Here is a 15,549-nt window from a genome sequence, read left to right as displayed (position 1 = left end):
ATCGGCCTTCCCGATAGTGCTAAAGTTAATATCAATCACTAGAGATTTGGTCTCCATGACGTGCAAACTTCCTAAAAATAATTTTCCGCCTTAAGTGCTGGAAATCACTGGCAATACCCAATGACTACAGTATTTAAAAATAATGTTTACTGAAACCATCATTTCTAATCATGTGAGTGTTGAATGGTATTGTGTTTCAGCTGATCAAGTCACCCACAGTGGCATAAGTGTGGATGGTGATTTTAATTGCCTGGGGCAAAAAACACTTTTAAATTTTGTGAACCCCCCCTCCCTCCCACCCCCCCTCCCCCCCCTTCATCCACCAGCAATGCAAGCTCAGTTATTTGTTCATCCAAATAATTCTGACTTCATGACCGTGCAGAGCCAGAACACATTCTGCACCAATTATTACATTATAGCATCTCCACCAAGTCAAAAACAGTTATTTTTTTTGGCATGTGACTGTAACTAGAAAGCTACATCATTGATTTGTAAAACCGTGGATATCTCCAGGGGAAAAAAACAAAAAAGCAATATTCTACATATCAAGCCAGACACTGGAAATACACAAGAACCTTTCATCAATACAACTTTCATGAATTAATAACACTGCTTACAATTCGACTTATTAACTTATCAGAAATCAGAAATGTAATTGGGAATGTAACTTGAAAATTTACTGGTTGGAAAACCAGGATGTGGAAACCAATTGGATAGCACTTTCCTAAAGACTTGCCCGAAAATACACCAGGCAAGACGATCAAAAAATAGCTCATTCTTGCACTGCAAGATTCCACTACATGCTAATGCACCCCTTGCAAATAATGCAGCTGTAACTAAATGCAATGTGATTGTCCATGGAAAAGATGTTTTAGCAAAACAAGGTATTAGGCTAAAGTCTGCAGAAAGAAGAAATTGTAAACTTTGAGAAGGCCTTCAATAAGTGTCACAAGGCTGATTATTAAACAGATTATAGCAACAGTTGTAGGACTAATACTCTGCGGTGGTTAAGGTTTTGTTATTGCACAGAAAGTAGAGAGTAGGAATAAGTGGCTCTTTGTCAGGAAGGAGGCCATGGTAAAGATGCTGCCCTTACAGCACCAGAGATCCGGGTTCGATCCTGACTATGGGGGGTTCTGTACAGAGTTTTACATTCTGCCCGTGACCTTCGTGGGTTTTCACTGGGACCTCCGGTTTCCTCCTACACTCCAAAGACGTTCAAGTTTGTAGGTTAATTGGCTTGGTAAAATTATAAATTGTCCCTAGCTTGTGTAGTAGGATAGTGTCAGTACATGGGGATTGTAGCAATGTGAGTCATGAAAGAGGATGCAAAGATACTTTGGTGATATCGGTGCGCTTCACAAATGAGCAAGGATATTGCAGAATGAATATTACATGGAAAATATGCAAAATTATACACTTTGTTCATTTTTGCTATCACAAGATGCATAACTATAATTGAAAGTTAATGTGCAAATACAACAAACATTCTATGAAGGCAAATGGTAAGTTGGACTTTATAGTAAGAGAATTTAGTACCAAAATAATGAACCTCTGTGCTAAATTGTATATTGTGTAAAGATCTGATTCCCCTCAACTAAAGTAGACGTATGTGTGATAAAGGGAGTGCAAAGGTTTAATTGGGCCGAGGGATTGTCACGTAAGGAGAGAAATAGTATCAAGATATATGATTAAGATATATGATTCAGATAAGTCTGAAGAAGGGTCTCGACCCGAAACGTCACCCATTCCTTCATTCCAGAGATGCTGCCTGTCCCGCTGCGTTGCTCCAGCTTTTTGTGTCTATCTATGATCAGTCATTACCTTTACTAAGGAGTGGAACAGGTGGCAGGTATATACAGTATTAAAGGGTTGAGCACTCTTCCACAAAACAAAACAGTGGATGTTAGACCAGCTAATATCCATGATTAGTAGACATTAACCAGCTGTTCCACCTTCGATCAATTTTGACCATACATTGCTTCAAAAAATATTTGCTGAAAGCGCTTCCTGCCATGAGCTGAAAAACGACTGTTGTTTTACATTGGGCTAACAAAGACTTCCATACCTCTCTGACAGCTGTGCAGAATTCACTCTGCAGCACCCTCTGTAAGGACTGCAACTTGTGGATTGGCACTGCTCCACTTTCCTGGAGTTTCTCCAGCAATTCGATGGCTCGAGCCACATCTGAAAAGGGAAACGCCAAAAGTTATAACAAAAAGATTTTACTCATTCACAAGTGATAAGTACTGAAATTCTTTACTTTGCTTTGCGATAACTAGGTAAATCAAGGCTTCTCTGTGCGTAAGCACATCAGATGCCCAGAGGTCCTGGAAAAAGAATTGCAGATTTTGCAGAATTCTGAATTTTCCTCAGATTTCAATGAAATTGAACCATGTGATGCGCACAAGATGGAACTGACAGTCCAATTACTAAGTGTAGCCTGTCTCTCACTCAGTTAGTTATTTTATTCTTGGCTGCCACAGTTATGGCAAGTGAATGAAGAAATATTCAGCCAGATGTAGCAATGCTTAGTGTGAGTCTGTTGTCACAGGCAGATTGTAAGGCCACACCTTCCACTTTAGTTTTATGTGACAAAGCTTAGCTTTACAATTATCTGATACAATGTACTGAATCAAATTTTACAATCTCTCTCAACATTGACCTAAACGCACAAGTGCTCAATTATTTCTCTGGCAACATAACCAATAAAACAGTGAAATGGGTAGAACTGTAACTTTATTGTTAATACATAACACATTACTCCCCGGAGAGGAACATTTCTGACCATTCTCACACTTTCACAAACCAATAAATCATTATTACATGAATGAATCTTGTTAGGGACTCGCATTCTGAATCGTGAAGGCTGTGATCTGCGAATGAATATTTCAAATCATGCTGATTAATGTTTTCAAGTTCATCGAACAATGTCTCAGCCTCGTGTCATTTTCAGAATATTGCAAGATATCGTTTATTTCTCTTTAAACTTAATTTTCCATAGAATAATATCATTAAATAAGGCATTGGTACCGAGTTCTAGATGCTCGAGTATACCCAACCTTTGCAAAACAGTCATTTTTTGCAGCATAACAGCAGAAGTTGTCAAAATTACAATGTTAAATAATGCGTTACAGCAAAAATACAGGAGTCAAGAATCTGAATTCTTTGCATTGGTCATGCTGGTGGTGAAGCAAATTAACAATTCATCTAAAGAAGGCTGTGATTGTCACAGATTATAACGACAGTCCAACTATTTACATATTAATTCACTGGTCCTTATGGTGAACATTATATGTCCACAGTCAGTCATATGCTGCACGTTATAGTGTTTTATTTCGGAGTCACGTGAGTGACTACGTGAAGACCCCGTCCAGCACGCATGCGCGACATTAGCGTTCATGCAGTGCAGCGCGACGAACGGGAGTTCAAGGTGCTCCCGCTACAATTTGAAAAGTCGGGCCGACAGGTAAGTTTTACCGTGGCCGTCAGTATTTTCTCTCTTGTCTGTTTTATGTTCCATGAATGAACAAGACCAGAGGGAAGAAACTTGCAGCTCGCCCCCGTTCGTTATCCGTTGAGGAACGTTCTTTGGAGGGGGGGCAAGAGGCGGCAAACTACCGAGCCGAGCCCAGCACCGCTAGTGCAGCCTGAGCAGCGAGCTGGAGGTACCTGCAGCCAGAACCGGGCGGTAGTATCCGACGATTCGGATGAAGATGCCACACCGCTAGAGAGCGGCACTGGCAGCCGCCTAAGCCGAATGGAACGGCTTATGGAGCAAATGCTCCAGCGAGATCTGCTGAGAGCAGCAGCAGACTCGCCAAGGGAGGGCCCAGAGCGCCCAGGCACTCCCGCAGTGCCCTTTACGGCACTGGCCATTGCCTCACCTTCTTTTGAAGGCAGCATTGGCGACCAGGTCTGGGCTGGTCAAGAAGAGGGGTTGTTGGCTGAAGATGTCCGGAGTACGCAGAGTGTACAGGATCAGGAAGAGCTGCTGGGTGTGGTCAACCGCTACGTGGTCATTCCACGAGGGGGTCGGCCTTTAGAGCCGAAACTTGCAGCCAGCATTGACCACCTGTCCTCAAAACCCCTACAAGAACGGGTGGTCAATGAGGCTCTTAAACTATATTCAGCCCCAGAAAAATGTACATCATTGAATGTACCAGCTGTAAACAGCCAAATTTGGGGACATTTGGGGCAGAACATCAGGAACCTGGAGTTGAAGCTCCAGAAAATCCTTAAACCCCTGACTGCAGGGATGACATTATATGCTCGGTCCATTGATGGTGTGGACATCTCCACAAATCAGCAAGATACATTAGCTCTGCTGTGCACCAAGGAAATCATCAAGCCTGCCCTCAACCCTAAGTTTGCGGGACTTCGCAAAACATCGGGTTCAGAACCTCCAATCTGCTTTTGGAAAGGACCTTCCAAAAAAGGTGAAAGACCTAGAGGAAGAATCCAAGACCTTTGGTCTCGTGAGGGCAGGTTTGGGACCGAGCAGACCTAACAAACCCAGGCGGCAGTACCTCACGGCGTCCACCAGTCATAGACCACCATATGGGACTGGTGAAAGCTCGGGGACCGCAACCATTCCCCGTAAGCCTTTTTTAGGCCAGGGCCCAGAGCGGACCCCATGAAAAATGCGCCACCCCCAACAACAACATCAATGTCAACAGCAGCCCTCTACAGCCCAGCAGACACCTCATCGTCCAGCGAAGAGGCAGAAGAAATTAACACCAGTAACCATGGAGGTAGGTGGCTCTGGTACCTCTCGGCATATGAGCAGTAGGGACTCTATACTATCAGGGGGGAGATTGCACTTGTTTTTGGATGCATGTGAAACCATCACTAATGACAAATACATACTAAGCTGCATTCATGGCTATAAAATTGACTTTGTTCATGAAAACATTCCGCCAGTTCAGCATATACCCCAAAGGGTATTCACCCTCTCAGTCAAAGAGAAACAAGAGGGTCAAGCTGAACTTGTGAGGCTACTAGCAAAAGGTGTCATTGAAAGAACAAAACATGAACCTTTGGAATTTGTGTCTAATATTTTCACTAAAACTAAAAAAGATGGTGGATGTCGCATCATCATTGACTTAACTACGTTAAACGAGTCAGTTAAGTATACACATTTTAAGATGGAAACTTTTGAAACCGCCAGACTTTTGATTTCTACTTTCTAGCAGGCATTGATTTAAAAGATGCCTACTACTTAGTACCCATACACAAGGAGCACCGTAAATACTTAAAATTTATCTGGATGAAACAGCTATGGCAATTTAAAGCCTTACCAAAAGGACTAACCTCCGCTCCAAGGTTGTTCACTAAAATCTTAAAACCCGCCTTGGCATTATTGAGAAAACAAAAGCATATAGTCATGGCGTACTTAGACGACATTTTAATAGTAGGGAAAACCTTGGAGACAGCTATTTTGGCAGTAGCAGCCACCAAACGTTTGTTTGAAACTTTGGGGTTTGTCATACATCCAGATAAATCCAATTTTACACCGTCCACTACCATGGACTATCTGGGATTTACGATTGATACTGTTCGCATGGTTGTAACTCTGCCAAAGGGGAAAGCATCACAATTGGCACTATCATGCCACGAACTAATGCATAAACGTCAGGCAACCATACGGCAGGTAGCTAGAGTTATTGGTAAAATGGTAGCAGCTTTTCCAGCTGTACAATTTGGGCCTTTGCACTACCAAAATTTACAAAGAGCAAAAGTGCACGCACTAAAGCAAAACTCAGGTCACTTGACCGAGCTATGTATTTAACTGCTGAATCCATTCCAGAGTTACAATGGTGGACAAGGAACATTAGGCTCAGTTCCAGTCCCATAATAATCACCAACCCAGTATTAACCATTCAAACGGATGCCAGTGCTTTGGGCTGGGGAGCAACTAACATCCAATCCAGCACAGGGGGCAGATGGACTAATTCTGAATCATCTTGCCTACAGACACGGGGTATCAACTATTTAGAAATGTTGGGTGCGTTTTATGGTTTAAAAGCATATTCATCAATACGCATCATGCACATGTCCGGTTGCAATTAGATAATACCACGGTGGTGGCTTATATCAACCACATGGGTGGTATAAAGTCGATATCGTGTGACAAATTGGTCAACCTAATCTGGCAATGGTGTGTCGAAAGACATACTTGGTTATCAGCAACTTACCTACCAGGTAAGCAAAATAAAATGGCAGACACCAGGTCACGCAAATTTAACGATAACATCGAATGGATGTTAAATCCCAAAGTATTTGCCGAAATTACAAAGCAATATGGCACACCAGATATCGATCTATTTGCATCCAGGCTGAATCACCAGGTACCAACGTATGTCGCTTGGGAACCAGACCCTGAGGCAGCAGCAGTTGATGCATTCACGCTGTATTGGGGGAAAATGTTCTTTTATGCTTTTCCTCCCTTCTGCCTCATCAGTCGGGTATTACGCAAGATTCAATTGGATTCCGTGGCCTACACAGCCATGGTTCCCAGTGGCCCTCGACATGGCTGTCGAAACACCGTTGGAATTCCCCAGCAGTCCGGAATTATTAATCCACCCAGTGTCAGGCATTAGTCACCCGTGCCATGACAGAGTCAATCTCCTGGCTTGCAGATTCTAAAAAGACCTCTACTGGGCCTGGGACTGTCTGAGGACGCCATCAACATGATGACCGCATCCCACCGGGAGTCCACCAGGAGACAATACCTGACCAACATAAGAAAATGGGAACGGTATTGCTCCAAAACAGGAACTACCTACACTACAGCAACACCCACCAGTGTTGTGGAGTTCCTGGTTGGATTACATCGGGAAGGACTCAGCTACAGCGCCATAAATACAGCCAGGAGTGCGTTGTCAGCTTATTTGGTTCCAGCAGCAGGACAACTGGCTTTGGGGTCCCATCCACTAGTAATCAAAATCATGAGGGGCATTTTTAACACTAACTCCCCCAGACCAAGGTACACTCAGATCTGGGATGTCAGCATTGTGCTGACGTACCTTAGGGGATGGCCACCGCCCAGGGCACTCACGCTGGAACAACTTACACTGAAATCAGTCATGCTCATGGCACTAGTGTCAGCTCAAAGGGTACATTCCCTCCACCTTCTGAGGCTGGACAGCATGACAGAGTCATTGGACTGTTTCACATTCCATATTCAGGGACTGGTCAAACAAACTAGACCAGGTACCACGCCTCCAGTCATGGAGTTCTGGGCATATTCATCTGACCCACGGCTGTGTGCCAAGACCCATCTCGCCAATTACATAGACACAACACACAACTTAAGAGGGAGAGAAAAAGCCTTATGGATAAGCCACAAGAAGCCTCATGGTCAGGTGACGAGCCAAACCATTTCAAGGTGGCTCAAGCAGGTGCTTAAGTCCGCGGGAGTCAATACCAATGTTTACAAATCTCACTCCACCAGGGCTGCATCTACGTCGGCGGCTAGTCGAATGGACGTGCCTATGGACCATATTCTGGCCAGACCAGGATGGTCCCCGGAAAGAACTTTCCAAAGGTTTTATAATAAACCGCTGGCGCAACCTGCTACATTTGCAGACAGAATTTTAGAGTCTGCAGATAATATTTAATTTAAGCCCTGGGGAGCTCTCTGTTTTTTGTTGTCATTAATAAACCTTTTTTGTTCACAAACAGGTTCTTGATCGCGATAACATACTTCCTCCCTCTAAGGTCTTCAGACAGTGAGTGAAGCATGAGCTGGTACACGGTTCGGAATCACAGAGCTTTGAAGTCTTCACGTAGTCACTCACGTGACTCCGAAATAAAATAGTAGGATTAAACGAGAACTTACCAGTTTGAAGTTTGATCTGTATTTTATGAGGAGTTACGATGAGGGATTACGTGCCCTCCGCTCCCACCCTCTATTATACAGATCAACTGGTAATTAAGTTCTTATTTTTTCTTTACTATATTTATTTCAATCGTTGTGTTTTTTCTGTGAATCCACACCGCTGCTTTGAAGAATGTCGCGCATGCGTGCTGGACGGGGTCTTCACGTAATCCCTCATCGTAACTCCTCATAAAATACAGATCAAACTTCAAACTGGTAAGTTCTCGTTTAATCCTACTATTTTATTACGTTTTGCTATTTGTACTTTTTAAATTCACCATTGCTGCAGCATCTCTTCTGAATGTATTTCCAGTGAACAGTGGCTGAGACTATGCCACACATAGAGGACCATGTACACGGCAGGCCATTGTGGCAAGGAGGAGATATCACAGCAATCATGAGTCACGAGTTATTGGTTGATTTGTAATGAGCCATCATTAGTTTCACGAAAATAGGATTCTCTAGGGATCTTTCAGACTTTTGTGGTGAGATTTTGAATTGGATGTAAAAAATCTCATGAGAATTTGGAAAGGAAAACCGGAAATTTAGCAAACTGCAAAGTATGACTGCATTTCGTACATTGGCAGAAAAACAAATTTGTTTTTATTATGAACAGTGCACAACTAAAAGACACGAGGTAATCCAACATCATCTAGTGAGCGGAAGGTTGTTCAGTACAGGACGCGGCCGGCCAACCTAGGACCAGTGGAATTCTCTGCCTCAGAAGGCAGTGGAGGCCAATTCTCTGAATACAAGGATAGCGGAGTCAGGGGGTATGGGGAGAAGGCAGGAACGGGGTACTGATTGAGAATGATCAGCCATGATCACATTGAATGGCGGTGCTGGCTCGAAGGGCCGAATGGCCTCCTCCTGCACCTATTGTCTATTGTCTATTGACCAGCGGGCCAAAGCATAGCCTGTCGAGGGGAGCCACTGCCGAACTCGGCCCTGCTCATCCCCGAAGCCCTGAGGAGCCACCGGTGACGCCAGACACAGGGCCATGCGGCCCGCACTGAGAGGCAGTCGAACGGCAGAGCCGAAAACAGAGAGGGACCCAGCGGGGGTCGGGGAGGGGAACATGAAAGGGTGGGACATGGGAGTGGGGGGACATTGGTGGGGTGGGGGAACATTGGAAGGGTGGGGGGGATTGGAGGGGTGGGAGGATATGGGTGGGGTGAGGGGACATGGGAGGCCCCCCCCCCTGAGAACAAAGAGGGACCCGGTGGGGAGGGGGGGGTTGTGATGGGACGATGAGGCCTGAGAACAAAGAGGTACCTGACGGGGGTGGGAGACACCGCGAACGAAGGGGGACCAACATGGCCATAATGACCACTGTTGTAACTTTGTCGGTGCGTAACCGTGGCGACTCTTTTGTGTACTTTGTCAGTGGTCCCCAGTTCAATGGAGGAAACGTGACAGAATAGAAGCAGGTGCTTAATAAGCTTATGAGCTACATAGTTTACATAAATAAAATTCATCAACTACAACGGAACTGTACAAAATATTTAGAGTTACTGTAAAGTGACAGGTTGGTGTAAGGTCACTATGGAAACTGCAAATGCTTCAAATTAACTGTGGTATTTGAGACTTACCTCTTTCATTCTGGAAGCAATAAATATGAAAAGGACATAGGAGCCATAAGATGAATGTTACCGGGTGTGTAGGGTTTGATTATAAGGAGAGGGTGCTAGACTTTAGACTTTAGAAATGCAGCGCAGAAACGCCTTTCAAGTACTTGCCGACCAGCGATTCCCTGCACACTAACACTATCCCACGCACTAGTGGCACTTTGCAATCTTTACTGAAACCAAACAACCTACAAACCTGCACATCTTTGGAGTATGGGAGGAAACTGGAGCACCTGGAAAAAAATCCGCGGGGTCATGGGGAGAACATGCGAACTCCGTACAGACACCTGCAGCCAGGATCGAACCTCACGTCTTTGGCGCTGTAAGACAACTCTACTGCCGGGCCACTGTGCCCCGAAATCTGTAATAGGCCTTTTCTATTATCAAAGGCAGTATGCAACATGGTAAAGTAGAGACGAACAATAATTTAATCATTTTGTAATACATAAGGTTATTGGATTGTATACAGTTGGCAAAGTGGATTAAATTAAATATTAATTTACTGCACAGGCACTCACTCTCCGCTGAATGCAACCAAAGCCCCTTTACATGATGCCAAGAAAGTGCCAAGATATTAGTGAGCATTCTTTGCTCACAGGCACAATGCAGGGACTTCCAGTTAGCCTTTTCATTTCTCCTATGATTGAACTGAACTGATTTAAAGAACCAGTGTCTGGAGAATCTTTCAATCCCCTTAAATACTCAGCAGGCAGCATTTAAGTAGAACAAAATTATGTATTTTGCTATGATAATGCTAAGTCCATTCATGTAAATTGTAAAATGATAAAAGTAAATATATATAAATAAACTCCTGGAAATCTGAAACAAAGCATAAAATGCTGGAAACACTCAACAATTAGGTAGCATGGAAATGAATTATTTTCCCCCTTTCAGACATGACCCCTATCTAATACTGTAAAGGTTCAAAAAGATGGTCTACCACCACTTTCTCAATGAAATTTCCACAGGTGATATTGCCCTCATGTTAAGAACTTATAACTATGATGTGAATGATACAGTTGATAAATACTTGTGATTTGCAGTTTTAGCAGGACTTCATGTTGGAAAAAGAATCAATCTATTATAATCCATTCACGTTGCTTGTAATATTTCCTTTCGGTGTTTGAAAAAAACCCTTTTACAGGCAGTTCTCAGTGAACTTCAGTTTCCTCCCACACTCCAGAGACGAACAGGTATGTAGGTTAATGGGCTTGGTATATATGTAAAAAAAAGTCCCTAGTGTAGGATAGTGTTAGTGTGCAGGGATCGCTGGGCGGTGCAAACTTGATGGGCCGAATGTATCCCTAAACTAAACTACTGTCCTATTTAAAAATTAGAAACATTATGTATGTTGATTTTTCACTTCCACTTAATGCATAGCTGAAGTGAAATCCAACAGTGTTAAACTCCTGAATATGTCTGTATGCAGAGTGGTTGCATAATGCATATAATGCTGAGGCTTTATAAGGTGCTGGTCAGGTCACAGTTGGAATATTGTGAGCAGTTTTGGGCCCCATATCTGAGGAAGGATGCACTGACATTGAAGATGGTTAAGAGGAGGGAGATGTGAATGAGTGGATGAATGGTTTTAATGTAGGAGGAGCATTTGCTCCTGCAGTAGGAGCATTTGCTCCTCCTGCAGTAGGAGGCTCTGGGTCTGTACTCACTGGAGTTTAGAAGGATGAGGGGGGAATCTCATTGAAACCTATAGAATAATGAAAGGACTAGATAGAGTAGATGTGGAAAGTATATATCCAGTAGAGGGAGAGTCTAGGAGCAGAGGGCACAGCCTCACAACAAAAAGACATACGTTTAGACAAGAGATGAGGAGGAATTTATTTTATTTATGGAATTCATTGCCATAGACGGCAGTGGAGGACAAGTCGTTGGGTATTTTGGAACCGGAGATGAATAGGTTCTTGATTAGCAAGAGTGTCAAAGGTTAGGGAGAGAAAGCAGGAGAATTGAGTTGAGAGGGAAAAGTAGATTAGCCACGATAGAATAGCAGAGCAGATTTGATGGGCCGAATGGCCAAATTCTGCTCCTGTCTTGTTATGGCCTCAGGATGATTCCATTTGCAAAAATAATATTGATTACATATCCGATATAATTAAAAATTAAATTTTCTGGTTGAAGTAACTCAGGATAATTTTTTTTACAGTTGACAATAATATCACTGCTCAGACCAGGAAAGTATACATGTTCCCATAAATCCATGTAAATTAGTTTTCTTAGGTAATGTATGCAATACAATGCAACATTGGTAACTGTTCACTGTCCCTACATACCATCCCTTCCCCAGGTACTTGGCCATGCAACCACAGGAGATGTAACACCTGTCCCTGTACCTCCTCCCTCGCCTCCAAATAGGGACCCATCAGTCCTTCTAGGTGAGACAGAGGTTTACATGCACCTCAGTTAACCTCATCTACTGGTTCTGGTGTTCCCAATATGGATCGGCGAGACCAAGCATAGACTCGGTGACCATTTCACTGAACGTATGTGCTTGGTCTGCCAACCATTTTAACTCCTCTTCCCATTCCCTCACTGACCTTTCTGTCCAGGGCTTCCTCCATTGCCAGACTGAGGCCACACGCAAACTGGAGGAACAGCACCTCATATTCTTGGGTAGCTTGATATGAACCGCAAATATTCCAATTTTAGGTGACTACCAACCCCTCCCCCCCTCCTTATTTTCCCTCTCTCTCTCCTCTATGTCTCACCTGGACTTCCACCTATTTCTCCATTTCCACCTACATTCCTTCTTCTAGCTTTACGATTCACAACTCTTCATCTCTTCATCCCACGATTTCTGTCTTTTAGTTTAGAGATACAGCGCGGAAACAGGCCCTTCGGCCCACCGGGTCCGTGCCGACCAGCGATCCCCACGTATTAACACTATCCTACACCCACTAGGGACAATTTTTACATTTACCAAGCCAATTAACCTACAAACCTGTACGTCTTTGGAGTGTGGGAGGAAACCGAAGAACTCGGAGAAAACCCACGCAGGTCACAGGGAGAACGTACAAACTCCGTACAGACAGCACCTGTAGTTGGGATCGAACCCGGGTCTCCGGCACTGCATTCACAGTCAGGCAGCAACTCTACCACTGCGCCACCGTGCCGCCCATCTGCGACACCGTGCCGCCCAACTCCCCCTCTCATCTGTATCCACCTATTACTTACCTGGCCCCTCCTCTCTTCCATTTTTCTTTCTCTCCCTCTCCACAATCAGTCTGAAAAAGTGTCCCGATTCAAAACATCACCTGTTTATGTCGACCGGAGATGCCGCTAAATTACTCCAGCATTTTGTGTTTTTTTTAATGTAAACCAGCATCTGCAGTTCCTTCCATTAATAACTGTTTGCTATGGAATGTTTAGGCTGATAATATTTACCCATACTTATTAAGTTACTAATCACTACTAAGGATCAGAGCACTGGCAGGCAAAAAACTAAGATTTAAACTGCCAAATGGCAACAACAATGTAATGATTATCTGTCAGATCAAAAAGTTCCGTACAAATTATAAAACAGCCAATTTTTGCTCAGCAACTGATATTTTTAATGCCCCAAATAAGATTGTAAACAAACAGATGTTTATACCACAATAGTATGATTGAGTTTATGCGGTCTAGTCTTTTGTATGCTTAAATTAAGTCTTTAACGCTTGAATCCATTATGTTGTATACAGTATTCCCTCTATATATTTAGGGACAGTGGTCAGTCAATGAATTGGCCCCATATCAGAAGTGTCCACGTCGCGGGGCTGGAAACTGGAAGTGTCCTGAGCTAATTCTGTTACCACCATCATCTATTGTACAAGTGATGGCTCCCACTGATTGTCGCCGGAAGCTTGCGTCCTTTTCAGGACGGACGATGACAGTGATGTAACATTTGAAACATGGATGATGGACACCAAAGAAGAAGAGGTCAATGAATTGCAGTCTCTTGTGTCTCCCTATCTCCAAATGTAGCAGAACAGGTAATGCAGTCACAAAGTATACTTGCGATTCCCAGCCAAGGCAAAGAACACAAAAAAAGTAAGAAAGTCTAAAACATTAAATATGCTGCAATTACAATCCTGCACATAATTTTGATCATTACATTGTGATTCAATTCAATGATTCAATGATACTTTATTTTCACATGTACCTAGGTGCAGTGAAATGCTTTGTGTTGCTTACAACCCGGTAAAATCGTACAGCAGACCTCGCCTAGGCGGAACACAAGAGTCACTGACAATGTTACAAAAGGTCACCAAACAGTCCTATCATCTGTGTAGGAAGGAACTGCTGATGCTGGTTTAAACTGAAGATAGACACAAAAAGCTGGAGTAACTAAGTGGGTCAGACAGCATCTCTGGAGAAAGGGAATAGGTGATATTTCAGGTCGAGACACATCTTCAGACCCTACCTTCTGTCTGCGGCCGCACGTGGCAAGGATGGAGAATGTTAGGAGAGGGGAGAGAGATTTGTTTGTAATTTTCTTTGGTACAGAGGATGCTGATGGAACATTTAATTAGAATGTATAAAGTTACGAGAGGCTTGCAATGGATGAACAGGAGGCACTTAAATTGCTTAACAGAGAAGTAAAAAAACTAAGGTATATACACTTAAGGAAACTGGTGGTTGATTAAAGGAGGAGGTTTCCTTCATCCAAAGTATGACAGGAATCTAAAACTCACTGCATGAAAGAGTAGGAAATAGTAACCCACTTCAGATTTTTTTGTGATTGCGTAGCCAACAGGGCTGCGAAATGGGATTAATTTTAATAAATGTTTTGCGGCCTAAATGTACACTATGGGCTGAACGATTTCCTGGATTGTATATTTCAATGAACCAATAAATTGTTGTGGTCACTTGGCTCATGAAATACAAGTTTTCTTCAGTTAATTACCGTCATCAATGACTGCATAGAATTTAACTTCCATTTGTGTCATTACAGATAATGAAACATAGATTTGCATGCATGAGCACTACTTGTATATGTCAAACAATTTGCTGATAAGTGGTCGGATATATTCACTTTTAACAAGAGATAGTCAATGACTATCTCCAACAACAAAGTCTAACTTCCCCATTACATGTAATCAAATTATCCTCATTAAATATACGTTCTAGAAGATTACAATTAACTGGAAACTCAACTGGACCAAATCACTAGTGAAATAGCACAATTTTGTACTCTCAAAATCGTAACTAAGCATCAGGGGTTTGATGATTATAATCGCTTGCCTGGGGAAATACGGTTCAAAACACCATGCACAGAGATCACAGGGCTGAATAATTAATGGTCCACCCACTTTTACAGACAAGCAACTGTCATTAAACAAATCTCTCTTCCTCTCTATTCTGGTGCTTTGGCCAATAACTTTGAATCTGTGCCTGCCGGTTACAATATACCCCAGCCTTGCCAATGATGCTCACGTGAAATGGGCGGCATGGTGGCGCAGCAGGAGAGTTGTTAACCTATAGAGCCAGAGACCCAAGTTCAATCCTGACTACGGGTGCTGTCAGGCGGTTGGAGCAGCGTCCGGGCGGTAGGTTTAAAAACCCAGCGCGGGGCTTTGTTCACCCAGAGGCCCAGGAGCGGTTGGAGGCGGTTGGAGCAGCGTCCGGGCGGTAGGTTTAAAAACCCAGCGCTGGGCTTTATTCACCCAGAAGCCCAGGAGCGGTTGGAGGCGGTTGGAGATAAAAACGTTCCCACACACTTTAAAAGAAGTGGTCTGGAGGAAGCCGCTGATTGGTGGAAGCGGACTAGAGGAAGCAGCTGATTGGGCGTAACCCCAGGGTTGTATTTCTGCTTTTTGTTCGTACTTTTAGTTAAGGGTTCAGTGAGTTAAGGGTTCAGTGATTAAGGGTTCAGTGAGTTAAGGGTTCAGTGAGTTAAGGGTTCAGTGAGTTAAGGGTTCAGTGAGTTAAGGGTTCAGTGAGTTAAGGGTACAGTGAGTTAAGGGTACAGTGAGTTGAGGGTTCAGTGAGTTAAGGGTTCAGTGAGTTAAGGGTTCAGTGAGTTAAGGGTACAGTGAGTTAAGG

The 15,549-nt window shown here is 43.5% G+C and overlaps 1 protein-coding gene across 2 annotated transcripts in view; it reads right to left on the bottom strand.

Moving 5' to 3' along the window:
• lin7a (lin-7 homolog A (C. elegans)) overlaps positions 1 to 15,549 on the bottom strand; it is an 88,934-nt gene that overhangs the window by 62,706 nt on the left and 10,679 nt on the right. For both annotated transcript variants that reach the window (XM_078417373.1, XM_078417372.1), the window contains exon 2: positions 2,069 to 2,187. In XM_078417373.1, the coding sequence (XP_078273499.1) occupies positions 2,069 to 2,187 (119 nt within the window). The remainder of the gene's footprint in view (positions 1 to 2,068; positions 2,188 to 15,549) is intronic.

This window comes from Rhinoraja longicauda, chromosome 20 (genome assembly GCF_053455715.1).
Source record: "Rhinoraja longicauda isolate Sanriku21f chromosome 20, sRhiLon1.1, whole genome shotgun sequence".
Taxonomy (NCBI): Eukaryota; Metazoa; Chordata; class Chondrichthyes; order Rajiformes; family Arhynchobatidae; genus Rhinoraja; species Rhinoraja longicauda.
Note: the sequence above shows the minus strand (reverse complement) of the source record. Positions and strands in the feature narration are given on the sequence as shown.